Source organism: Emys orbicularis, chromosome 1 (assembly GCF_028017835.1).
Source record: "Emys orbicularis isolate rEmyOrb1 chromosome 1, rEmyOrb1.hap1, whole genome shotgun sequence".
Classification (NCBI taxonomy): domain Eukaryota; kingdom Metazoa; phylum Chordata; order Testudines; family Emydidae; genus Emys; species Emys orbicularis.
The window spans coordinates 8,166,683-8,192,522 of NC_088683.1; the positions used below are offsets into that span (position 1 = coordinate 8,166,683).

Below are 25,840 nucleotides of genomic sequence, written 5' to 3' on the forward strand. Positions count from 1 at the left end.
CTTCTGCAGAGGCTGGTACTGGAGGCTGAGGCTCAGGGCCTGCTCCAGCTCCCTTTGCCATTTTACATTCGTTCTCTGCAGGTCACTGGATTGCTGCCTCTAATGCAGGGCCCTGACCCAGCATGGAGCACACTATCATTGCTACCATGTTAACAGATGCCCCGAGCTGCATTAGGTACCTAGGCAGGGGATCATTCCCAACATTGGCTCCTTTTCTGGCCAGGATGTACAGGACAAGCAAGCCAGTTTCCCCTGGAGAGGGAGGGGGCAGGGAAGAGTCTATGCTCCTGCAGTTTTGTCAGCCAGTTGGCTGGGGATCCCCAGTTCAGAACTGGGCAGCGACAGGAAGCAGGTTGCTCATTTTCCACCCCGCCGCTCCCCTCTACCTTCTGAATCACTTTTCCAAATGGCCAGAGAAAATACCCAGCGAGGTCCCAGCACAGCTTCCCTGTGGGGAGAAAGGAGACGGCAGTCACCCCCGGAGCTGGGATGTTTCCCCTTGGCCGGCCAGGTGCTTCCTCTGAGCCAGAGGCAGCAGAGGAGGATTACGGAGGCTGTCCTGGGGGATGGGATTTGCCCAGGTGGAAGGGAAGGGGACCTGCCCTCAGTCACCATGATGAGTGCTGGGTGGAAGGAAGCTCACGGCTAGCTATGAAGCACTCCTGCAGTTTAGCCTGGCTGTTTCTGGGGAGAGGCGAGGCAAGACGGACAGGGTCCAGGAAACAGGATTCTTGCACCAGAAGCAAACTCCCTGCAATAGCTGCAGAGCTCAAATGGAGGCAGAGCATCCTTCAGGTCTTTGGTTATTGGTCAGGAAACACCGACTCCTTCCCCCAACATTTCACCTTGGGGCTCCTGACGCAGAGCCACCAACAGCCTTTAGGTCAGGGGGTCCTACTACCCACCAGGAAGGGAAGAGGAGACCAGACATCCAATGGAAATGAAGAATTACCCAGGAAGCCCATCCCCACCCCTTCTACCGCCCTCCCTTGTTGCACTAGGCTGCCTAAATCCTTTCTGGGGCCCTTGAGAATAGTAAGTGAAGTCCCAGTGGATGGTGGCCCTTGGCCTTTTCATCCACACAGTGACCAATTAAAACTAGCCACCCCAGAAGAGAGGAAACACCATTTTTACGGAGGGGGAAGATGAGCAGGGTTCAGTGATTTGACTTCATGCCACAAGGAAAGTGTGATCACAGCTGTCAGAGTAGAACCCAGGAGTCCTTGCGTTCAAGTGGTGACATACAACTTCTCACACATCCATGAAGAGTTGATAGGGGTCTGGAGGCAGGTTTGGGAAGCAGGCTTTGGGGGAGAGTGGTCTCACTGCAGCAGGGTAGTGAGATTTGTCCCCTGGATGTTTTAGGTAAGAGTTTCACAGCAAGTTCTTTTTCTGCCTACTTATCATTTGAGAGGGATGAATTTTGGAAGTTGTGCTCACTGCCTGAAGAATTAGAGGGAACTTTACATTTCTGCTTTTAGGCAGCTGCGTACCTTAACGTAGGAAATTTCACCAATACAAGGTTCAGGCCAGCTGGCCGGCCATTAGATCAACTAGTCCGACCTGCTGCACAACCCAGACCAGATTTTATCCAATACACCTCTACCCCGATATAACACAAATTCGGATATAATGCGGTAAAGCTGCGCTCCGAGGGGGGCGGGGCTGCGCAGTCCGGTGGATCAAAGCAAGTTCGATATAACGCGGTTTCACCTATAACGAGGTAAGATTTTTTGGCTCACGAGGACAGCGTTATATTGAGGTAGAGGTGTAATTCCTGCATCAAACCCAGGAACTTGTCCTTGAATTAAAGTGTCTCTTTTAGCAAGAGACTCAGTAATGAGTTAAAGACTAAGTGATGGAGAATTTACCACATCCCCAATAAATCTGTCCCCATGGTTACTTACCGTATATACTCGATCATAAGCCGGTTCGTTTATAAACTGACCCTCCCCAAGATGGATAAGTAAAAATAGCAATTTTTTTATAACCCGTTCATAAGCCGACCCTATAATTCAGGGCTCAGCAAACTTTGGCTCCCGGGCTATCAGGATAAGCCGCCGGGGGGCCGAGATGGTTTGTTTACCTCGAGCGTCCGCAGGCATGGAGGTAAACCTAAGTAAACAAAAGTGTCCCGGCACACCAGCTGCTTGCCCTGACAGGCCGGGACAGCAACTGGTGGGGAAATTTTTTTGGGGGGGAGAAGCTGGGGGTCAGGGGAGTAACCCCTGTGACCACCCCCCACATGACCTCACCCCTAGCCCAGGACCCTCACACTCTCCCCATCCCATCCCTTCCCACCTTATCTGGGGAGGGCCAAGGGAGGATGTCTCCGGCCTGGCGGGAGCTGCTTCGGCAGGCTGGGCAGCGTGGCCGCAGCTGCTCCGGCGGGCCAGACCGGGCGGCGCGGCCGCAGCATGTTTCAGCGGGCTGGGCCAGGCGACACGGTCGCAGCGTGCTCTGGGGGGCAGGGCCGAGCGGCATGGCTGCAGCTGCTTCGGAGGCTGGGGGGAGAGCAGTGTGGCCAGAAGCCGAGAGACTCTGGCCCTGCCTCTCCTTGCTGGGCTGCCTCTCCTTGCTCCCTCTGTTGGGGGGAGGGGCTGTGTCCCACCTCTCCCTCTCTATAACCGTTCATAAGCCGACCCCCTTCTCTGGTGCTTCCCTTTTTTACTAAAAAAGTTTGGCTTCTGAATGAGTATATATGGTACTAAAGGGCTGCAAGTTCTCAATCACCTGGAATCGAAGTTATTGGATGTCTTATGTTGCCTCCTTATACCTGGTGTTGCTCGTGTTTTCCTCCCACACATGTGATCGAACGCTCTAAGGTGTGGGAAGAATTCCATTTTTGTTGTGTTTCTACAGCAGCTAGCACAACAGGGTCTATGACCTGGGCTCCTAAGCACTGCGGCAATACGTATTAACCTAACACGCGGTTTATTGTAACCCAGTGTTCCATGAGAACCGAGCTGGATCTAAGAAATAAAACGGCTAGCACAGATCACTGGCAGGGATCGCGTTGTGTGTGTCCGGTGCACAATGGGCCCTGGCTTCTAGGCCTATGATAATACACGTCGCAGTTCAAGAGTCTCTGCAGAACGCACCGTATGGAGCTCCCAGTACTGTGAGGAACATCAGGGCAGAAACCAGGAGATAGAGGAGGGACAGCCACCATCCAAACAGCAGCAGGTAGAGGATGTTCCCACATGTGACTGTGGAACCTGGCAAAGAGAAGATATAAGGATTGAGGGAGTGACCTGTGGAGAAACTAAGGGGTAAATTCTGAGGAGCCCATCTGAAGGCTGGCCCAGTAGGTTTCGGAGTCATCAAGTCTAATACCCAGAATTTTGTCCTGGTGAAAGGAGCTGGATTAGTAGCCCCATAGACTGAAGTCCTGCTTATCTGCTAAATGTGTACAGCTGGGCTTGGGAATCCAATCACTCACTCCCCACAAGCAAGTGAGGAACACTGCCTGGCAGATGAGGTGGCTAAGCCCTCACTCTGCAGAATTTAAGCACTCCCTTTTGGATGTTCCAGCTCTTGTATCTACAAAGCTAAAAGCCTGCAACTGTGATGTGATGCAGTGCAGTTTTCCAGAGTCTGCAGACAGACTTCTCTGGTACCTCTGCTGCTGCTCAGCTTTGCCCAAGCAGCAGCAGGACACTAACTGGACTCTGGTCAGTTTGACTGCTGCTATTCCAGAGCCCGTAAAGCAGCAGTGGAAGAGTTGTGTTGATTTCACTCGGCTACTGAGAAGAGGTGGGAGACAGACAGTGGCTGAAGCGGTTCATGAGTAAGGAGGATTCTTCCCCACCCCCCACCCCAAGGCTGAGAGAGGAAGTTAGGGTAGCTGGGATGAGAGGAAGAGCTCTCTTCCAGCATAAGAACGACCATACTGGATCAGACCAATGGTGCATCTAGCCCAGTATCCTGTCTTCTCATAGTGGCCAATGCCAGATGCTTCAGAGAAAATGAACAGAACAGGCAATCGAGTGATCCATGCTGTCATCCACTCCCAGCTTCTGGCAAACAGAGGCTAGGGACACTGAGCATGGGGTTTCATCCCTGACCATCTTGGCTAATAGCCATTGCTGGACCTATCCTCCAGGGACTTATCAAATTTTTTGAACCCTGTTACAGTTTTGGCCTTCACAACATCTCCTGGCAATGAGTTCCACAGGTTGAAAGCAGGCAGGCTTTGTATTTCAGACACCTGATAGCCACAGGCAATGAGGGGGAAAAAGCCCCTGATTAGGATGCACCAATAGCACCCCTCTTTCTCTGTAGCTGGGGGACTTTTGTGGGGAAGAAAGAGGGGTCTCTCCTGGGCGGTGACCTCTATTTCTGCAGATCTCTGCTGCCCTCTTACCATTTTTGTATCCTCCTCTGGCCAAGGAGCTTAGCCCCAGGCTAGTAAGCCCCCAGGGAGTTCTTCTGAACCCCAAGGTACAGCATGGGTAGCAACACCACCTCCCTCACAATCCCTGCCACTGTCTTCAACCCTGGCCCAGAGGGAACTCCGCTAGGACAGGAGAGGTGGCCATCTGCCCATTCCGTTCTTGGCTTCTCTGCTAAGACTGCCAAGTAGCACCAGTTTTGGGGACTCTTATTCACTAGGAGGGGGACTGAGACCAGGCTCATTCCCAGCTCACTGTTTGACTTCAGAAACGGGAACCGCACGAGTGACGACGCCAGTTACACGAAATTAAAGAGAACAGTCCCCAGAGGGAAATGCCTGCAAGTTACATGGACACTTTTAAAAAAACACCATGAGAAAGGATCAAATGAAACGGATACCCCAAATTAACAAACAGTCAGAAGGCCAAGAAATGCCACCATGGCTAACCAGAGGCAAAAAGGCATCCTTTAAAAACTGGAAGTCAAACCCTACTGTGGAAAATAGAAAGGACCACAAATACTAGCAAATCAAGTATAATTAGGCAGGTAAAAAAAAAAAAAAAGTTGAAGAGCAACTAGCAAAAGACTAACAGCAAAAAAAAAAAAAAAAAAAAAAAAAAATATTAATTACATCAGAAGCAGGAAGCCTGCCAGACAATCAGTGGGGCCACTAGACAATGGAAGTGCTAAAGGAGCACTCAAGGAAGACCAGGCCATTGCAGAGAAACTAAAGGAATTCTTTGCATCAGTCTTTACTGCAGAGGATGTGAGGGAGATTCCCACACCCGAGCCAATCTTTTTAGGTGACTAATCTATCGATCACTTCAATCTGGGACAGTTCCTCAGAGTGGTCTTGGAACAAATTGATAAATTAAACAATAAGAAGTCACCAGGACCAGATGGGATTCACTTAAGAGTTCTGAAGAAACTCCAGTATGAAACTGCAGAACTCCTAACTGTGGTATGAAACCTATCACTTAAATCTGCCTCTGTACCAGATGACTAAAGGATAGCTAATGTAATGCCAATTTTTTAAAAGGCTCCAGAGGCGATCCAGGCAGTTACAGGTTGGTAAGCCTAACTTCAGTACCAGGCAAACTGGCTGAAACTATTGTGAAGAACAGAATTAATCAGACACATTGATGAACACGATTTATTGTGGAAGAGTCAACGTGGCTTTTGTAAAGGGAAATCATGCCTCACCAATCTACTAAAATTCTTTGGTGGGGAGGGGGGGGAGGGTCAAACATATGCACAAGTGCAATCCAATGGATATAGTCTACTTGGACTTTCAGAAAGCCTTTCATGGGGTCCCCTCACCAGAAGCTCTTAAGCAAAGTAAGCTGTCATGGGATAAGAGGGAAGGTCCTCTCATCGATCAATCACTGGTTAAAAGACAGGCAACAAAGGGTAGGAATAAATGGTCAGTTTTCAGAATGGAGAGAGGTAAATAGTAGGGTCCCCCAGGGATCTGAACCGGGACTAGTGTTGTTCAACATTCATAAGTAGTCTAGCAAAAGGGACAAAACAGTGAGGTGGTAAAGTTTGCAGCGAATACAAAATTACTCAAGATAGTAAAGTCCAAAGCAGCCAGTGAAGAGTTACAGAGGGATCTCACAAATCTAGGTGAGTGGGCAACAAAATGGCACATGAAATTCACTGTTGATAAATGCAAAGTAATGCATATTGGAAAACAATCCCAAATATACATATGAAATGGGGTCTAAATTAGCTGTTACCACTCAAGAAAGATCTTGTGGATAGTTCTCTGAAAACACCCATTCAATGTGCAGCGGCAGTCAAAAAAAAGCGAACAGAACGTTAGGAACCATTAGGAAAGGTAAGACAGAAAATATCAGAACCCCTCTATATAAATCCATGCTTTGCCCACACCTTGAAGATGGTGTGCAGTTCTGGTCACCCCATCTCAAAAAAAAAAAAAAAAGCTGTATTAGAAATGCAAAAGGTACAGAGAAGGGCAAAAAAAAAAAAATGAGTAGGGGTATGGAACAGCTTCCCTATGAGGAGAGATTAAAAAGACTGACTGTTCAGCTTGGAAGAGAGATGACTAAGGTCTATAAAATCATGAATGAGATGGAGAAAGGGCATAAGGAAGTGTTATTTACCCCTTTGTTTAAACACAAGAACCAGGGGTCACCCAATGAAATTAATAGGCAGCAGCTTTAAAACCAAACACAAGGAAGTACTTCTCCACACAATGCACCGTTAACCTGTGGAACTTGTTGCCAGGGGATGTTGCGAAGGCCAAAAGTATAATTGGGTTAAAAAAAAAAAAAAAAGAACGAGAAGTTCCTGGAGAATAGGTCCTTCAGCGGCTTTTAGCAAGATGGTCAGGGATCCAACCCCATGGTCTGGGTGCCCCAAGCCTCTGACTGCCAGATTCTGGGACTGGATGATGGGGATAGATCACCTGATCAATTCTGTTCATGCCCTCTGAAGCATCTGGCACTGGTCACTGTCAGAAGACAGGATGCTGGGCTAGATGAACCACTGGTGTGACCCAGTGTGGCCGTTCTTATGTTCTTAATCAGCAGGAGGAACTTAGGTCCCGGACTTGAGCCGATGCTCTGGCTGGGTAGGTGTTCACACGCACACACTGCACTGTTAGCTGAAGTGAAAAGCTCTTACCCTGTTACTCCAAGCAGTGGGATCCATATGACCCAGGAGCTGACCTGCACTGCTCAGCTCACAGCCAGATGCAGATAGCTAAGGCCCTAGCTCCCAGCCTTTAAAGGAACACTCTAAGCCCAATGGGCACCATGCCCTCTATTTCCAAGATGTGGGCAAACACTCCCCTAAAGTTACATTACCCAGTCAGGGAAGCAGTCACGTAAGCAGTGGGAATGCGGCACATTAGTTGATTAGTTAACTAATGGCTCGTACAACGCAGAGAAGAATGTGGGGGGAAGAAATCCCACCTTGTTTAATACAAACATTCTGCTGCTGTCTGTAAGTCCTTGGAGGTGCCATTTCTACTTGCTACAAGAGCCACAGACATGCCCCATTTCCTTTGGGGGCCCAGAACACCATCCTTCATCAACAGAGAGCGAGAGTCTGTCAGAGTTACAGGGCAGCAGCTGCCAGGGTCACCCTGCTGCTGGTCTTGTGGGCAGACCTGGCGTATATTACATTATGAATGCCGACATGATGGCCACCACTGCCTTCTGCTGAGGGCAATCAAGTGCTTCCCTTTGGCGGGAGGTGGTCTTAAGGAGGGTACGCACAGAGGCCTGGATTTGGAAGCAACGGCCCCCACTCAGTGGCACTTTAAACATGAGGGCCGGGTCAGTCTATAGGAGTTTGCTATCATCACCTACCAGATGTGCTGACCAGTTAGAGGGTTGATGGATTCCAGATGCCCCCCCGCTGGCCTTGCAGATAAATAGGATCAAAACAGAACTCTCAGAACTGCTAGCTGCCAGGGAGGGGGGGGGGATTTAGAGATGCCCTTACCAGAAAGGGGGAGTTCAGGCAGGGCATCATTTCCTACCTATGGGGCTTTTCACGACGTTCAGATCAGAGTAGAGCTCCTTCACGATTTCTGACCGGTCTTCCCAGGGCCTGGCTGTCACGTGGCTCTTCCATTTCTTAAAGCCAAACTGTGAAGCAGAGAGAGACAAATAAGTCAGACCCCAGGCGACGGCACCTGCCCGGTGCTGCCGTTCCAGAGAGCACGTTCCACTCCTTCCAGCTAGTCAGAAGTGCTGCAGGTCGTTTCACAAGGAAGCTACCAACAGGAATTTTTAGAAGATGCTCTTCGGTTGGTAGGAGGTTATTCCCCCCGCCACCGGAGACCATGTTATTGTGTCTGATCAGCCCCCGCCCAAGCTCAGCACACATGGGATGTGTACAGTCACACGACAGTGAAACTTGCTATTACATTGCAGCCATCACAAACGTGCTATGGGCAGATATACTGAGGGGGAAGGAGGGCAAGAGGCAGTGGCTGCCCCACATTAGGATTGCGGTTGCTAATCCACAGGAGATTTAGAGAGACCTGAGACAGTAGTTCGACGCCTCTGCTCCCTAGGAGGCGATCACACAGGAGCATGCAGCTGGCGCTACTCGGACTGACCGGGGAGCCGGAATGCCAGGCTGATTCCAGAGATCAGGATACAGAGCTGGGGAGGGACTTCTGGCTGGGGTCTCATTTCCATGAGGGCAGCCAAACATCAGGATAAAGTTGTCTGGGACTAGCAGACTGAGGCCAGCCACCAATATAGGAGGGACAACTCCCCTCTGCTCACACACCTGATAGCACCCCAGAAACCTCAGTCAACTTCTTTACTGCCCAGCCTGGATGAGAAAGGCAGTGAAAGGTCCTGTGTGTGGTCAACACACAACATCAACAGTGAATACCAGAGCCAGTTAATCCTCGCTAACGAGGACAGGGTATCTCTACACTGCAAAGAGCCTGGGTCCACTGACTCAGACTTGTGGGGCTCGGGCTGTGGGATTACAAACAGTGCAGATGTTCCAGGCGAAGGGAAGAGGGTCTGAGCCCAAGTCAATTGAGCTGGGCTCAGACTCGGTGCCGGGGGGTTTTCTTTGCAGTGTAGATGTACCAAAAGGCATTTAGCCTTCCTGTGACATAAGGGGGGGGGGGGTAAAAATCCAGACCCCAGAATTCCCTGGAGAAGGTCGGGGGGGAGGGGGGGAGATTTTCCCTTACAGAACATTTGGCCAGTTCCAATTTGGACTCCATGGCCTGAGTTACCTGTGCTGTGTTTTGGTAAGCAAAGGCAGTGAGAGGTTTTAGAATTGGAGGGAATTTCAAAGTTCCCCACAGCACAGCAGAAGGATGGCCTAGTGGCTAGAGCACAAGCCTAGGACTTGAGACCCGGGTTTAATTCCCTGCTTCGCCACAGACTCTCTGCGTGATCTTGGGCATGACCTTTACTCTGTACCTCAGTTCTCATCTGAGAGATGGGGGACAAGAGCCCTGCCCTACCTCATGGGGCATTGTGAGGATAAGCTACGCAGTGAGGTGCTCGGGCACGAAGGTAACTCGGGGTCAGAAAAGAACCTCATGCAGGGAACATTGGTGCTGTCTCCCAGCTGCTGGTATTAGACACAAGTTACATGCATTTCCCACTCCTAAACTTCATGCACCCCCAACCTCCTTCCAGCTGTAGTTACTTTCACATCTACAGCCATCAGGACACAAGACCTTGACCCCCTCAACTAAAAGGGGGACAAAGGCAAGTGAGAACACCCAGATCTTCAGTAGTTTTTGCTCCCCAGTAGCAAACTGACTACAAAGTGACATTCAGTTGCCTACAGGTCCTTAGCTTTGGGTCAGACTTTATCAACCCAATGGAAATTGAACAAGATGTTGCTTACAGCCATCTAATAATGTGCTTGTAGCCAACATATGCTGATGGGGGAGTAATGGATGGTATAAGGCCGGGCCTACATTACCAATGTAGGCAAGTATAACTCCATCATTCAGGGGTGTGAAAAATCCACACCCTGGAGTGACGCAGTTATAAATCGGCCTAACACCTGGTGTAGACAGCGTTCTGGCAATGGGAGAGCGTCTCCCGTTGACATAGCTACCAGCACTCGGGGGCAGGAGGGAAAGAAGGGGTGGAGGACCTACGTCAGAGGTGGGCAAACTACGGCCTGCGGGACCCTCCTGCCTAGCCCCTGAGCTCCTGGCCCAGGAGGCTGGCCCCCCGGCCCCTCCCCTCCTGTCCCCCCTCCCCTGCAGCCTCAGCTAACTGCGCCGCTGGTGCAATGCTCTGGGCAGCCGGGCAGCGCAGCTGCTGAGCTGTGACCTGACCTGGTGCTCTGGGCGGCGCGGCTGTAGCGCCACCAGTCACCGGTGCTCCAGGCAGCGCGGTAAGGGGGCAGGGAGCAGGGATGGTTGGATAGAGGGCAGAGGAGTTCTAGGGGGTGGTCAGGGGTGGGGGTGTGGATAGGGGTTGGGGCGGTCAGGGGACAGGGAGAAGGGGTGGTTGGATGGGGCAGGGGTCCCAGTGGGGCAGTCAGGAAAGAGGGGTGGGTTGGATGGGGTGGCGGGAGCAGTCAGGGGCAGAGGTTCGGGGGCGGTCAGGGGACAGGGAGAAGGGGTGGTTGGATGGGGCAGGGGTCCCAGAGGGGCAGTCAGGAATGAGAGGAGGGGTTGGATGAGGCGGTGGGGGTCTGGGTGCGGTCAGGGGACAGGGAGCAGGGGGTGGTGGATGGGGCAGGAGTTGCGGGAGGTCCGTCAGGGGGTGAGAAGCAAGGGTGGGGGTCAGATAGGGGTTGGGGGCCGAGCCACACCTGGCTGTTTGGGGAGGCACAGCCTTCCCTAACCGGCCCTCCATACAATTTTGGAAACCCGATGGGGCCCTCAGGCCAAAAAGTTTGCCCGCTCCTGATCTAGGTCAACGGGAGAGGTTCTACAGTTGGTGCAGTAGCATCTTTACGGATATAAAATCATAGAATCATAGAATATCAGGGTTGGAAGGGACCTCAGGAGGTCATCTAGTCCAACCCCCTGCTCAAAGCAGGACCAATTCCCAACTAAATCATTTCAGCCAGGGCTTTGTCAAGCCGGGCCTTAAAAACCTCTAAGCGAGGAGACTCCACCACCTCCCTAGGTAACGCATTCCAGTGCTTCACCACCCTCCTAGTGAAATAGTGTTTCCTAATATCCAACCTAGACCTCCCCCACTGCAACTTGAGACCATTGCTCCTTGTTCTGTCATCTGCCACCATTGAGAACAGCCGAGTTCCATCCTCTTTGGAACCCCCCTTCAGGTAGTTGAAGGCTGCTATCAAATCCCCCCTCATTCTTCTCTTCTGCAGACTAAACAATCCCAGTTCCCTCAGCCTCTCCTCATAAGTCATGTGCTCCAGACCCCTAATCATTTTTGTTGCCCTCCGCTGGACTCTTTCCAATTTTTCCACATCCTTCTTGTAGTGTGGGGCCCAAAACTGGACACAGTACTCCAGATGAGGCCTCACCAATGTCGAATAAAGGGGAATGATCATGTTCCTCGATCTGCTGGCAATGCCCCTACTTATACAGCCCAAAATGCTGTTAGCCTTCTTGGCAACAAGAGCACACTGTTGACTCATATCCAGCTTCTCGTCCACTGTGACCCCTAGGTCCTTTTCTGCAGAACTGCTTACCTAGCCATTCGGTCCCTAGTCTGTAGCTGTGCATGGGATTCTTCCGTCCTAAGTGCAGGACTCTGCACTTGTCCTTGTTGAACCTCATCAGGTTTCTTTTGGCCCAATCCTCTAATTTGTCTAGGTCCCTCTGTATCCGATCCCTACCCTCTAGTGTATCTACCACGCCTCCTAGTTTAGTGTCATCGGCAAACTTGCTGAGAGTACAGTCCACACCATCCTCCAGATCATTAATAAAGATATTAAACAAAACCGGCCCCAGGACTGACCCTTGGGGCACTCCGCTTGAAACTGGCTGCCAACTAGACGTGGAGCCATTGATCACTACCCGTTGAGCCCGACGATCTAGCCAGCTTTCTATCCACCTTACAGTCCATTCATCCAGCCCATACTTCTTTAACTTGGCAGCAAGAATACTGTGGGAGACCGTATCAAAAGCTTTGCTAAAGTCAAGGAATAACACATCCACTGCTTTCCCCTCGTCCACAGAGCCAATTATCTCATCATAGAAGGCAATCAGGTTAGTCAGGCACGACTTCCCCTTGGTGAATCCATGCTGACTGTTCCTGATCACTTTCCTCTCCTCTAAGTGTTTCATAATTGATTCCTTGAGGACCTGCTCCATGATTTTTCCAGGGACTGAGGTGAGGCTGACTGGCCTGTAGTTCCCAAGATCCTCCTTCTTCCCTTTTTTAAAGATGGGCACTACATTAGCCTTTTTCCAGTCATCCGGGACCTCCCCCGATCGCCATGCGTTTTCAAAAATAATGGCTAATGGCTCTGCAATCTCATCCGCCAACTCCTTTAGAACCCTCGGATGCAGCTCATCCGACCCCATGGACTTGTGCACGTCCAGTTTTTCTAAATAGTCCCGAACCACTTCTTTCTCCACAGAGGGCTGGTCACCTTCTCCCCATATTGTGCTGTCCAGTGCAGCAGTCTGGGAGCTGACCTTGTTTGTGAAGACAGAGACAAATGCTGCATTGTGGCAACTGCAGACCTGCCCTAAGCACGCCCCATTTATTCAGGCGTATTATTTTATAAACAAAACATGCCCCATTTGTTGTTTTATAAACAACGCTTCTGTATGAAGCGAGAGAACTGTGTGAGGTGATGGCGTCTCAGAAGCCAGCTCCTTTCGGTAACACTTTGGCACCACCAGCATTATAAGACTGAGGCCAGAGCATTGTCACCCATCTGAAGTACAGAATGCCCAGAACAAGCCTTTGGAGTGCCCGCCCTTGTGTTGATTTGTTCCCATCCAGTCTGGAGCTGGTGACTGGTTGCTATGGAGCATGCAGCAGATTCTTCACTCACGGCTTTTTGATGAAACACCTATTAGTCATTCCCAGCTAGCTACCATCCCAGATGAACCTTACCCATTCAGTGCAGAGGCAGCGTCAGCAGCTCCAGACCCATGCAGGGATCAGCAGTCAGGGCCACTTTGCTGAGGTCCTCCAGATTATGTTCAACTGAAATCAACCCAGATTAACGAGCAAAGGGGGTGAGAAAATGACGATTTTACAGAACGAACAATGGTTGGTTTTCAGGCGCATGACTCGCCCGTTCTGCAATTTAATGCAAGTCAGAAGGTTTTATCATGAGATCACTGCTTCCCCAATGGAAGGGCAATCAATTTGCACAAAGTGAAGGCTCTGATCAGAGCTCCGTCATTCATCAAGATGTGGGGGATGGGAGGATGTGGGGGGGATGGGAGGGGAAAGAAGTGTTTTGCCCTGACAGTCCTAACCTTTGCCACACCTAGGGCATCTACCCTTCTGTTGTATTCTGCGTAGGTTCATACACCCCCACACCCCACCACAGCATCCAAGCAGCTACCAGCAGGGCTTGGAACATGACTAGTGTGTCCCGTGTGGTTTGTTCTCTCCCCCAGGGGGAGAATTGTGTGATCAGTGCAGGGTTGGGAGGAGTTGAGCCATTCCCAGATCCAGGGTGGTTTTGTATTTTATTGGCCAATGGGTGGCTTTTCTCTGCATCCGGGAAGGCAAAGCACCATTGCTGTCGAGCCTGGGAAGGAAGAGAGTGGCCCCCATATCCACCACTGTGAGGGAGATCGCCTTTGCATGCATCTCAAGCCCCCAAATTTTCTCCCAGAGTCTGCACCCTCCAGGATGCTCAGACAGAGTGGTGACTGGTCACACGAGTCCCTGCACAGAAGGTCCTTGCTTTTGCTCACCTTGATTCTTGCTCACCAAGTGACGTTCTTTGCTCTTAGTCTATAAGCAAAGATGCAGATGGGGTGGAGGTCAGAGCAGGACAATACACTCTTCCTTTGGCCGGTTGGCCTCTGCCTCACCCCTTTGGCTTCCCACAGGGTATGAAGGTTTCCCCGTCACCGCCAGGCACCAGCAAGGGCCTAACTCCACAAAGGGCGTCTTTGCTCCCCTAGGTCTTCTCTCCGTTAGCACGCTCCTACTGTCCATTAGCCTGGGGCAGCTAAAACCTTGATCTAGACAAGTGAATTTAGTTACTGACTATCTGGAGAAGCTATTGTTCTGCGCAGCTCCTGGGCTGACTGACTTGTCCACCCCATGGCTGAAGAGGAGAACATGCCTCCAACTTCAATTTCCACGGACAAGGTGACCGGTGCCGCATGTTGCTTTTGAGAGCCCTCAACGTGCCAGGCACAATGTAGGAATATAGGACCATGTTAAAATAAATAAATAAATAAATTAATGGAGATATCCCATCTCCTAGAACTGGAAGGGACCTTGAAAGGTCATCGAGTCCAGCCCCCTGCCTTCACTAGCAGGACCAAGTACTGATTTTGCCCCAGATCCCTAAGTGGCCCCCTCAAGGATTGAACTCACAACCCTGGGTTTAGCAGGCCAATGCTCAAATCACTGAGCTATCCCTCCCCCCATGTTAGATGTGGGTGAACTATGGTTTTAAATTGAGGTGGGATATTGGCATAAGCAACAGGCCCAAAGCATGTGACCAAAATGGCCGACGTCATGAGAAAGAAGAGGTGTGTTACACTTGTAGTGACCCTTAGAAAAATCAGTTCTCTTATTGAAGGTTCAGGCTAAGGTAACAGAATTAAAAACATGGTTAACTGGGTACCTGGTTCAGTAAATTGACCAAATAAGAAATGCCTTCATCTTGCTTTAGCTAAGGCCCAATGATTGGCAATGACATCACTTGTTTGTTAACAGGTACAGAAAAGTAAACTCTTAAAAAGGGTTCATCGCTAAATACCCACCTGACCAAGTGGAAACCAAATGTTTCTAAGCACCCCTGGGTTTAGCCCATTTGTAAGTATCTTGATCAAATGCTTCTGTTGCTATTTGCATGTAGTGAATTGCTTATTAGTTAGGCACGTTTAGAGCAATTGTATAAACCCCTTTCGGCCTTTGGATTGAACAAAGAAAATATGGTTAAATCGGTGTTGCAGCGATACCCTGCATAAATAATAATCATCGTAATAATTGCAACACGTGATCTATGGGAGAGAGGCAGGTGATGCGAGTCAGAAAAGGTATTTAGCAAAGCAGCAGGCCCAACATGCAGGTCATGGCCACTAACAGTAGAAGAAACATTTAGGAGAGACACTTAGGCAGGAGACCAGTTTTCAGCCTCAGATCAGCCAGATGGACCCCTGGGAGTCACGGTGAGATCAGCAGCATGGGCGTAAGGGGAGCAGAGGTTTAGAACCATCAGATCACCCCGATGAGGCAGTGCTGTTATCCCCATTTCACAGATGGGGAATGAGACGTTTAAAATTAGAGAATTAAAGTTAGCTTGAGTTTGGTTAAGGAAACGTGTGTGTTGTAAAGAAAGGCCCTGACTAGCAAGACGCAGGAAGGCTTTGGTAATAGTTATAAAGCCAGAAGGAATGAAGTAGGGTGGATGTCTGGCTCAAAGAATAACTAATAAGATAAGGGGAGGTTTCTAAAAAAGTCTCTGACCGATAGGGTTAACTGCAAATGATTTAAAATCAAGCCAAGAGAATCGGTCTTAAAATGAGCCAACATGGCCCTCCCCCAACCCACACACCAGTGTTAAAGCCGATGTGACTCCAGGTGCAACGGGAAAACTGGTGGACAGCAAGAAGGAGGGGAGGAAAGACCTTGGGAGGAAAAGAGGTTGTAAATCTTATCTGGATTAAGACTGGCAATCAGGGTGAACGGTCTCAGATTGGTTTTTAGCTGAAGTGAGTCATTGGCAATGACATCACTTGTTTGTTAAAGGATATACAAAAAGTAAACTCAAAGGGTTCATTGCTAATACCTGCCTGACCACACTGGAGCCAACCAATATGGGTCAGAACAACCCTGGTTTTAGCCCATTCGTAAATCTCTTGATCAAGTGCTTCTAAATATGTTTTGTTACTGTCTGGATGTAGTAAGTTGCTTAATAATTAGGCTTTTTAGAGCACCTGCAGAACATACCATTTGGCCTTTGGATTTAATAAAGAAATGTATGGTTACATTGTGTTTGGCGCTTTCCCATATTAATTTCAATTATTAATTCCAGCAGATGGGGAACTAAGGCACAAAGGTTAAGTGACTTGCCCAATGTCACAAGAAGAAGTCTGTAGCAGAGCAGGGAATTGATACCAGGTCTCAAGGCCTAGGCTAGTGCTCTAACCACTGAGCCACCCTTCCTCTCAGACACCAGAGTAAGATAACCAACCCCAGTGCTAGAGCCTCGTTGCAGGATGGGTTTTTACAGACTAGGCCCCTCACAGAAGCAGCTGACACAGTGGCCACACTTCTGTAAGGAACAACTGCACTGAGCGAAGGACAGAGCCCAGTAGCCACAGCGGAGAACAGAGAAGCACTTTCTGTGCCTAGCTTGAGAGCATATGTGCCAGCAGAGAGGTTGCAGCACTCATGGAGATTCGGTCTTTCAGCCACCAACGCATGACCCCAAAGAGAGAGAAGGGGGGAGGAGGGGGAAACGACACAGAACAAACCTTGTAGTTGTTGGAGAGTTTGTTGGCTTCCACCTCGTTTTCTGCCGTGATGGTGGTTTTCACCAGGCAGCCGTCACAAATTTGCACCTCGTCAGAGAGGTGCTGGCAGCAGGCGGGGGTCGAGATCACTGCGCAAGAGACCAGCGAGGAGAAGCACAAGATTTAGACACACAGCAGCCCCAGCCCTGTCAGGATCCTGCAGAGATCAGGCATGTCCGTCCTGTAGGGAGCTCAGAGCTGGTACAATATTATTTATTTGTATTACCATAGTACCTTTGGAGCCATGGCCAGGACCCCATTCTACCACATGCTGTACAGACACAAAACACTAAGACAAAATAAATTTGCAAGTCTCAGCAAGAAGAACGTGCCAGCATCAGTTTGCTGCTATTTGAAGGGTCAAATTAGTTAGTTAGTCACCCCGGGAAGATGGCTGATGGGTATTTGGGTGGGTGATTCTAACCCACAAGTTTCAGCACATCATGATAGTCCAAAAAAAGGCATCCTACCAAGTACGGTGTATTCTATCCACCTGTTTAAGAAGTTTATCACCCATTCAGGGAGTAGAAGCAGTGCCATGTGTGGTAGACACTCAAGCCACCCAACACTGTTCTTCCAAACCAGTGGTTCCCCACGCTGTGGCCTGCTGTACATCACACAACCCAGAGCACTTGCTGGGGGTGCGTGGAGAGCTGGCTGCCCACAAGGTGCTGGCTCCCACAGCTAAATTGGATAAGAGATGATGAAAGAGCCATTCCTCACAGACTTTAAGGCCAGAAAGGAGCATCATGATCATCTAGTTTCACCTGCTCAGTACAGGCCACAGAAACCCACCCATCCTCTCCGGTGGTAGGCCCCTAACCCTGCAATTTCATGTGCCGGTTCCTTTAATATTCCTGGATGGAGATTTTCCAGGCCCCCCAATTTGATCCCATAAAGCACTTTTCCTATGAATTGCTAGAGTTGTCACTGAATCTAGCAGGAGAGGGGGTCCCTGAGCCCCATCTCTCTTGGACAGGCGGTTCCCTGCTATGGTGACGTTTGAGGACCACCCCCCCCCCCCATGGCAAACAGTTCAACACAACCACGTTCCCAAAAGTCACAAGTAGTTTGGAAAACATGTAACAGACATGATTCATAACCAGTCCTTCCAGCCAGCCTCAGGAGTGAACGAGAAGGGACAGGGGAGCCCAGTCCCCCTCTGGGGCTTTAGTGAGATGTTGCTGTGACCGGAGAGAAGGAAAAGGACTAAACCAAGCAGATATGAGAAATAACAGAGCTGATGATGCATTTGTCAAATTCAATATGCCCCGCAGGGGAAGTGACCAAGAAAGAACTGCGGGGGGTTGTACCCAAGGTGTATTATTATTATTATTATTAAATTGCATACCCTAAACACCCCCTGAATGAGGTCAGCATTCCCACGGTACGGGCACAGGAATGGCAGAAGAGAGGTAAAGCAGCCATGGCCGAGCGTTCTTGGCGCAGACTGTGCCTCTAATAGCTGCTTTTGGCGTAGAACTGTTTAACCCTTTCACTGCTGCTCCCCCTGTTCACTGAAATCAAGGGAATACCACAGTGTTCTACCTACAGCATTCGCAAGTAGTCCCTTGGCAAGAGCATTATTCCTCCTAGCTAGATGCAGGTCATGAGAGCACTCCTTGTCTGAAGTCTGCTCTGGCCCAGCCTCACTGCCTCACACTCACGATTTAAGCATTGGGGTTTTTTGCAACCAGAGACCAGTCTCCGCCCCCCAGTAGTGCTAGGTTAGCCTGCCAGTAGAGGAATACGTAACAAGAAGTTTTATTTCAAGATCTTTGATGTTAGAAAACCCTGAAGTTCTTGCTATTACAAATAAGCTATACTCAGCACCACCATGCTAATATAACCCATCTACGACAGTAGGATTTCAGGGGATCCACCCATATAATGAGCCCAGGACTCCTGGGTTCTGTTCCCAGCTCTCCCATCCATTTGGAAGTCACTCTATGCCTCAGGTCTGCTCCTCTAAGAGAGGGCAGATTGCCTCTCCTCACGCCCTGAGAGGCAGGCATCACTTGTATTTGCCAAGCACTTAGATCCTTCAACCAAAGGTGCTAGGTGAGTGCCACAAGGTTTTGGTGTGTGACCCAGAGCTGGAGAAGATGGTCACAGACAGACCCCTTTGCACTTGGAGTCTCCCTGGCATTCCCTGGGCTATCTGCACAGTTTCTGTTGCAGTGCATTTCTTAGCTACGGCGCATCAGCCACCTCATCCTCTCCTCTCAAGAGGGACTGAATGAGAAAGGCACCAGCTAGAACCCTTTCCCATTGCCCCCGAGGCCAACTCTGTGCAGTAACCCCAGCACCACTCCAGGTGACCCTTTCAGCTCCGCTTACCTGGCAGTATCCTGGGGGTCATTATGCTGTGCTGATGGGATCCCGAATGCATGTCCCCAAGGTCTCCATTGTTGTTAATGGCAGCACAATGCCGGTCACACAGCGACCCTCGCCGATGAGGGTCGACCCGGTGCTCAAATTCCTTGGGGAAATCTGCAACGGATACAGTAAAGGGAGAGTGAGCGAAGGAGCCAGTCAGTCCCCATCGGGGTGCAGTGCTTCTAAGAGGGAGCAGTTATGGATGCCAGACTGGCAGAGTGTAATTATTAGGAACAGGCAGGGTGGGGAGAGAAATGCTGACGGTGAGAAACATGGACAGAGCGGGAAGAAAGGCCAAATCTGAAGAGACGATGGAGGAGTTTCTCTATGACAGCAAATACCTGAGGACTTTTTCCCAATGCTGCATTCTGTCTGGCTCATCTTGCTTAGGGCAGCCTTGGGGAAGGCACCCCATTTTTACAGCTCTGTGGACTTACACAGCAGCCACTAGATGCATCAAGGAGGAAAACTCAAGTGGGAGGCAGGATTGGTGTTACATGGAATGTTTGCTTCCTGCTGGGTTAGAGGCAATGGTGGACTGGCTGTTTCTAGACAGGGGTAATCGGAAGGTTACCTTTGGGCAAGGAAAGGGGTCCCAGATTCCACCCCTCCCCGCAGACGTTATAAAGCCCCCTTGTTTTTCGTTGGGACGTTGGCAGGTTTGGCCTAGATAGATCTGTTTCAGGGCGGGCCGGGAAAATTCGACTATTGCTGCCATGAGAGCAGAGGACCGATCAAGCAACACAAAATTTCCAGCAAAGTTACACTCAGTCCCAGTGTGAATCAGAGGACAGCCAGGATAACAACACACAGCTCACAGGGCTGGTTTGGAAGTGGCTTCACATGATCTTCACCAAACTAATCAATTATACCATCAAGGTTACACCAGTTAGACGGACACAGTCCTGGGGTTTCAGAGACAGCGCCTGGAGCTGGTTTAACCCATTGGTCACCTCCAACAGCGTATGGCTTTCAAATCGTTTCAGTTTCCCCTTTATGTTTAGGGGAATGATCCTCCTCCCCTTCCCCCACCTTGTTTGTTGGTGAAAGGTGCTAGGTAAAATCAGTTTCCAGGGGTGTCAAAGGGCAGATCAGGCTTGTTTCCAGCATGCACCCCATCTACCTACCTTTAGGTGCCAAAAAAGGGGACCTCAAAGTTGGCATTGTCTAAACCTGCCCTGGGTCCCCAGAACACCTCTACACACAGAAATATTGCTTGACTGCCCTTTGCAGTGCCTAGCTCTATATTGTACGACACTGACCCATCCCCCTAAGCCGTACTGGAGCCTCTGTCTTCAGCCTAATAAAATCTGACTACACATCTGGTTTTCTGAGTCAGAGCTATTCATGCTTTATAACCGATTCTTTCAGGCACTAATACAATAGGGCAGCTTAGCTAGACAAAGAAGGGGCACTTCCAAGATAAAGCCATACATTTAAAGCTTACTTGTGAATGGGATAGAGAATGGAACTGAAAGAATTTTTAGGAGTCTAAGCTTATTTTTCACCAGTGTTGCCAACTCTCACCACTTTATTGACGGTCTCACCATTTTTAGATTTTTTTCCTTAAAGACCCAGCTGCTGGAATCCTGCTATTGCCCGAAAATATCAGCTTTCATTAAAGTTTCTGGTCCTTACGGTTGCAGATAAAAGCTTGCAAATTTGGAGCTTGTGCACCCTAGAGACTGGGGGGAGGGGAGGAAGAGAGGGGGCGAGAGAACTAGAAGATAATTGAATAACTACAAAATATTTTTTAAAATCTCACGATTCTTAAGTGAATGCCATGATTGTTGGCTGTTTTGGGTTGGCAATACTTCTGCACTCATCCTCAAGTCGCCTAACTAGAGGAACATTTAAATTTCTCTTACAGACACAGTTCTGCTTAGACTAGGGTCACAGCAAGCAGCACACCCAAGTTGTTTGTTGTTCCCCAACCGCAGTACTCCGCGGACGGACCATAGACTAAGCTTTCCAGGACTAGGCCCAGCCCTTGCACCTAACACCCGGGGGGGAAGGCGGGCTACCTACCAAATGCAAACATGTTTCACTCAAAACACACAGCAAGATACACTCGCTCGGTTAGCCCAAATATTATATTCCAGAAAGGCTCATGCACCCCATGCACACACACAGCCTCAGATCACGGTTCTCCTACACTAGCAGAACGCCGCGCTAGCATCCAGGACACTGCAGGGGAATCGGCACATCATAGAACTTTTCACTGGATTTCAGAGGTTATTATTCAGGGTCAGGGTCTGTAAAGCCTCAGACGCTCAAGAGATTGGGGACCCGAATGAAGCCAGCGTCAGTCACTTTTCTAGGGCGCAGTGATTTATTTATACATTACAGAGGCTGGCCAGCAAATAGAAACAAGCCAGAGAATTAATTTTTTTTTTTTTTTTTTAAAGCCAGAGCCAGCTGTTTTCCGCCTTGCTCTGCCCAGGAGAGGTTCTGGGCGGCATCACCGGAGCCAAGCTTTAGTCTGGCTTGGCCTCAGAGCCCCTTGGGCCAGGGCTGCAGCAGCCCTGGTTTCCACGCACCCCGGCGAGGGGTGGTGCCGGGAACAGGAGGCTGCTCCCCGGCTTTCGGCCCGAGGCAGCGTCCAAGGCAGCAGGTGCGGCCAGTGGCCAGCTCGGGGGCCGGCTAGTGGGAGCTGGACTCTCCCCTCGTTGCACCTGACAGCGGCTCGCCGCTTAGAGCCCGGGGCTCGCCCCGCCGGGCCCGCCCCGTGCTTGCCCCCCCCCAGCGCTAGCTGCAGCCAGGGGCCCTTTGGGGAGCCCGGCACGGGGGCGGGGGAGGCTCTAGGGGCGCAGCGGGCTCCCCGCGGCTTGCACCCAAACACCCGGCCCCAGCGCAGGCCTTTTGCGGAGCATCCCCGGCTCGCAGCGCCGCCCTGCCCTGCCCCTGGCCAGGCAGCCCCCGCCGCTCACCGAAGGTGTCGTGCGTGTAGCGCCGGCGGCGGCCGGGGTCCGACTCGTGGGACATGGCAGCGCCCGCGCCGGAGACGAGGCAGCTGCGACAGCTCCCCGGGGATCAGCACGTGCGGCGGCGGCGGCCGGGCCCGCAGCGGGGGATTTAAAGGGCAGCGCGGAGCATGCGCCTGGCACCGCCCCCCCCTTCTCCATCCCCGGGATGAGCGCGGGGGGGGGGGGGGGGGAATGTATGCATCCAGCTCGGCCCGCCGGGGTGCGGAGTCCTAGGGATGCATGGACCCTGCACCCCCCCGCCGGGTGCACGGAGCTGCAAGGGGTGTATTTACTTTGCACCCCCCCCCCCGCCGGGTGCACGGAGCTGCAAGGGGTGTATTTACTTTGCACCCCCCCCCGCCGGGTGCACGGAGCTGCAAGGGGTGTATTTACTTTGCACACACACCCCCCCGCCGGGTGCACGGAGCTGCAAGGGGTGTGTTTACTTTGCACCCCCCCCCGTCGGGTGCACGGAGCTGCAAGGGGTGTATTTACTTTGCACACACACACCCCCCGCCGGGTGCACGGAGCTGCAAGGGGTGTATTTACTTTGCACCCCCCCCGTCGGGTGCACGGAGCTGCAAGGGGTGTATTTACTTTGCACCCCACACCCGCCGGGTGAACGGAGCTGCAAGGGGTGTATTTACTTTGCACACACACACCCCCGCCGGGTGCACGGAGCTGCAAGGGGTGTATTTACTTTGCACCCCCCCCCCCCCGCCGGGTGCACGGAGCTGCAAGGGGTGTATTTACTTTGCAAACCCCCCGCCCCCCCCCCCGCCGGGTGCACGGAGCTGCAAGGGGTGTATTTACTTTGCACACACACACCCCCCGCCGGGTGCACGGAGCTGCAAGGGGTGTATTTACTTTGCACCCCCCCCCCGCCGGGTGAACGGAGCTGCAAGGGGTGTATTTACTTTGCACACACACACCCCCGCCGGGTGCACGGAGCTGCAAGGGGTGTATTTACTTTGCACCCCCCCCCCGCCGGGTGCACGGAGCTGCAAGGGATGTGTTTACTTTGCACCCCGCGCCGGGTGCACGGAGCTGCAAGGAATGTATTTACTCTGCCTCCCCCCCCCCCGGGGAGTACACGGTGCTGCAAGGGGTGTATTTACTCTGCTCCCCCCCCCCCCCCGCCGGGTGAACGGAGCTGCAGGGGATGTATTTACTCTGCCCCCCCCCCCCCGGAGTACACGGTGCTGCAAGGGGTGTATTTACTCTGTACCCCCCCGCCGGGCGCATGGAGCTGCAAGGGGTGTATTTACTCTTCACCCCGCGCCGGGTGAACGGAGCTGCAGGGGATGCCTGCACCCCACCCTGCTCCCAGGGTTCACTGGCTGGAAGATTGCACTCCCTCTGCACCTCCCGCCGCGGGCCCGGAGCCCCAAGGGGTGCATGCACCTTGTGTCTGTCCCGGGTTGCAGAGCAGAAGGGTTGCAGTAAGGTAAGGGATTGGACTGGGCCGGCCCACTCCCCCAGGTGCATGAGCTCCAGGGGATTCACGCACCCTGCACCTCCCCCTGGGGTGCATTCCCTGGGGTCCAGCTGTGCAGGCACCTTGCACCTCTCCCTGGAGGAGGCCCAGGAATGCATGCATCTTGCACCGTCCCCAGGAGCGCCTTCCTTGAAGAGCACAGGGCTGTTGCCAACCCTGGGCCTTGGAAAATCATGAGTCAGACCCCCCCGCCCCCCAATAATGAAATTAGCTTAAAAATCATGAGGATATTTTCAAATGAAACGTGGGTTCTCTTTATTTCCCTTCTGGTTTCTGAGCCTTTAGGGTGGTCTCAGGGCATACATCTGGCTGACCGCAGGAGCCTCTCCTGGGGGAAGGGGTCCACAAGGAGGGGCTCCCCTGTCCTCCCCGGGCAGCTGGGGCTGCCCCTGTCCGCCCGCCAGGGCTGCCAGCAGGAGCCCAGGAATCAGCACTGACAGCAATTTCTTAGTAAAGTTTTTAAGCCTGACTCATGATCATGACTCAGGCTTAATTTTATTTAGAAATGGAGTGACCACCTTTTCAAAAAGCAAAGCGGGACACATAAAGGAGCCCCATGCATGGGCGGCATTAGGGTGACCAGACAGCAAGTGTGAAAAATCGGGACAGGGGGTGGGGGTAATAGGAACCTATATAAGAAAAAGACCCCAAAATCAGGACTGTCCCTATAAAAACGGGACATCTGGTCACCCTAGGCAGCATGTATAGTAGGCTGGGGAAGGCTGTGCCTCCCCAAACAGCCCTGCGTGGCCCCGCCCATGCTCCACCCCGAGGTCCTCTCCTGCTTGCCGCTTCCCCCTTGGCCCCAGCCCAGGCAGGCGGCTACTCTTCTGGGAAGCGGGCTAGGGCTGGGGCTGCCTGCCCTTTGCTCGGGGGGTTGGGCCTGGGACTGGAGCTGTGGCACTCCAGGGCAGGGGGCCGCACTGCCTGCCCAGCGCTCTGGGGCTGGCGGTGCTCAGGCAGCCCGGCGGAGGTGGGAAGGGCAGGGCCTTGGGCAGACGGGGCAGTCGTAGCAGGGGATAGCCTCCCCGAGCCCATGGTTCACCCACTGCCCATAGGCCCCACCCCTCTCTGTAGCCATGCCCCCTGCTCCTCCTGCCTGAGCCCCCACCCCCCAGCTAGGCTAGGAAGCCAGAGCCGCCCAGGATACTGTGGGGAGCCCCAGACCCTCCACCTGCTCTGGGCAGAGACCAGGGTGCCCAAGAACAGCCGCCGGCCCGTGCCTCTGCCCCACAGGACATTCTACCCGGGGCAGGTGGAGGGTCCCACAGCAGCCTGGGCTTCCTGGGCGGCTCTTATGCGTGCCCAGCTCCAGTTTCTGGCCTGGCAGGAAAAGAAGGAGCATGGGCTAACACCCCCCTACCACCACCACCACCACCGGGAAGCATGAATTTGGGTAAAATCTGAAATATTCATTCATTTGGTGGGTAATGTGTCCAATCCTTTGGGATTGGTAGAACTTTTTATATGATGAACAAGAGTTTCAGTAATCCTTATATTTGACTTGGTTGTCTGGGTGGAAGCCCGAGGCTGGGTTGCTTGAAGGGAACTGTGTTTTGGCATCTGGGTAACCAGTAAGGTGTTGTAGACGCTGTTTTGTTGCTGGTTTGGCAAATCTAAGTATAAGAATAACCACCGGTTTGGGGGATTGTCTGCCCCATTCTTTGCAGGTTGCCCTAATTGAACAATTTCAGCGTGGCCCCCCTGGGACCCCAGTCAGAGAGTCATAGACTTTAAGGTCAGAAGGGACCATTATGATCATCTAGTCTGACCTCCTGCACAACGCAGGCCACAGAATCTCACCCACCCGCTCCTGTAATAAACCCCCAACCTATGTCTGAGCTATTGAAGTCCTCAAATCATGGTTTAAAGACTTCAAGGTGCAGAGAATCCTCCAGCAAGTGACCTGTGTCCATGCTGCAGAGGAAGGCGAAAAACTCCCAGAGCCTCTGCCAATCTGCCCTGGAGGAAAATTCCTTCCCAACCCCAAATATGGCGATCAGCTAAACCCTGAGCATGTGGGCAAGACTCACCGGCCAGACACCCAGGAAATAATTCTCTGTAGTAACTCAGATCCTACCCCATCTAACATCCCATCACAGGCCATTGGACATATTTACCTGCTAATAGTCAAAGATCAATTAATTGCCAAAATTAGGCTATCCCATCATACCATCCCCTCCATAAACTTATCAAGCTTAGTCTTGAAGCCAGATATGTCTTTTGCCCACACTGCTCCCCTTGGAAGGCTGTTCCAGAACTTCACTCCTCTGATGGTTAGAAACCTTCATCTAATTTCAAGTCTAAACTTCCTGATGGCCAGTTTATATCCATTTGTTCTTGTGTCCACATTGGTACTGAGCTTAAATAATTCCTCTCCCTCCCTTGTATTTATCCCTCTGATATATTTATAGGGAGCAATCATATCTCCCCTCAGCCTTCTTCTGGTTAAGCTAAACAAGCCAAGCTCTTTGAGTCTCC

At 51.6% G+C, this 25,840-nt stretch overlaps 1 protein-coding gene across 1 annotated transcript in view; it reads right to left on the reverse strand.

Annotated features, from left to right (window-relative positions):
• Window positions 1-21,880, reverse strand: part of LOC135895710 (uncharacterized) — a 41,045-nt gene extending 19,165 nt beyond the window's left edge. Inside the window, exons 1-6 of the mRNA XM_065423856.1 lie at window positions 21,826-21,880; window positions 18,857-19,009; window positions 16,478-16,605; window positions 7,907-8,015; window positions 3,102-3,218; window positions 387-448 (exon numbers count right to left, since the gene is read on the reverse strand). Of these exons, the coding sequence (XP_065279928.1) occupies window positions 387-448; window positions 3,102-3,218; window positions 7,907-8,015; window positions 16,478-16,605; window positions 18,857-19,009; window positions 21,826-21,880 (624 nt within the window). The remainder of the gene's footprint in view (window positions 1-386; window positions 449-3,101; window positions 3,219-7,906; window positions 8,016-16,477; window positions 16,606-18,856; window positions 19,010-21,825) is intronic.
• Window positions 21,881-25,840: the final 3,960 nt, after the last annotated feature.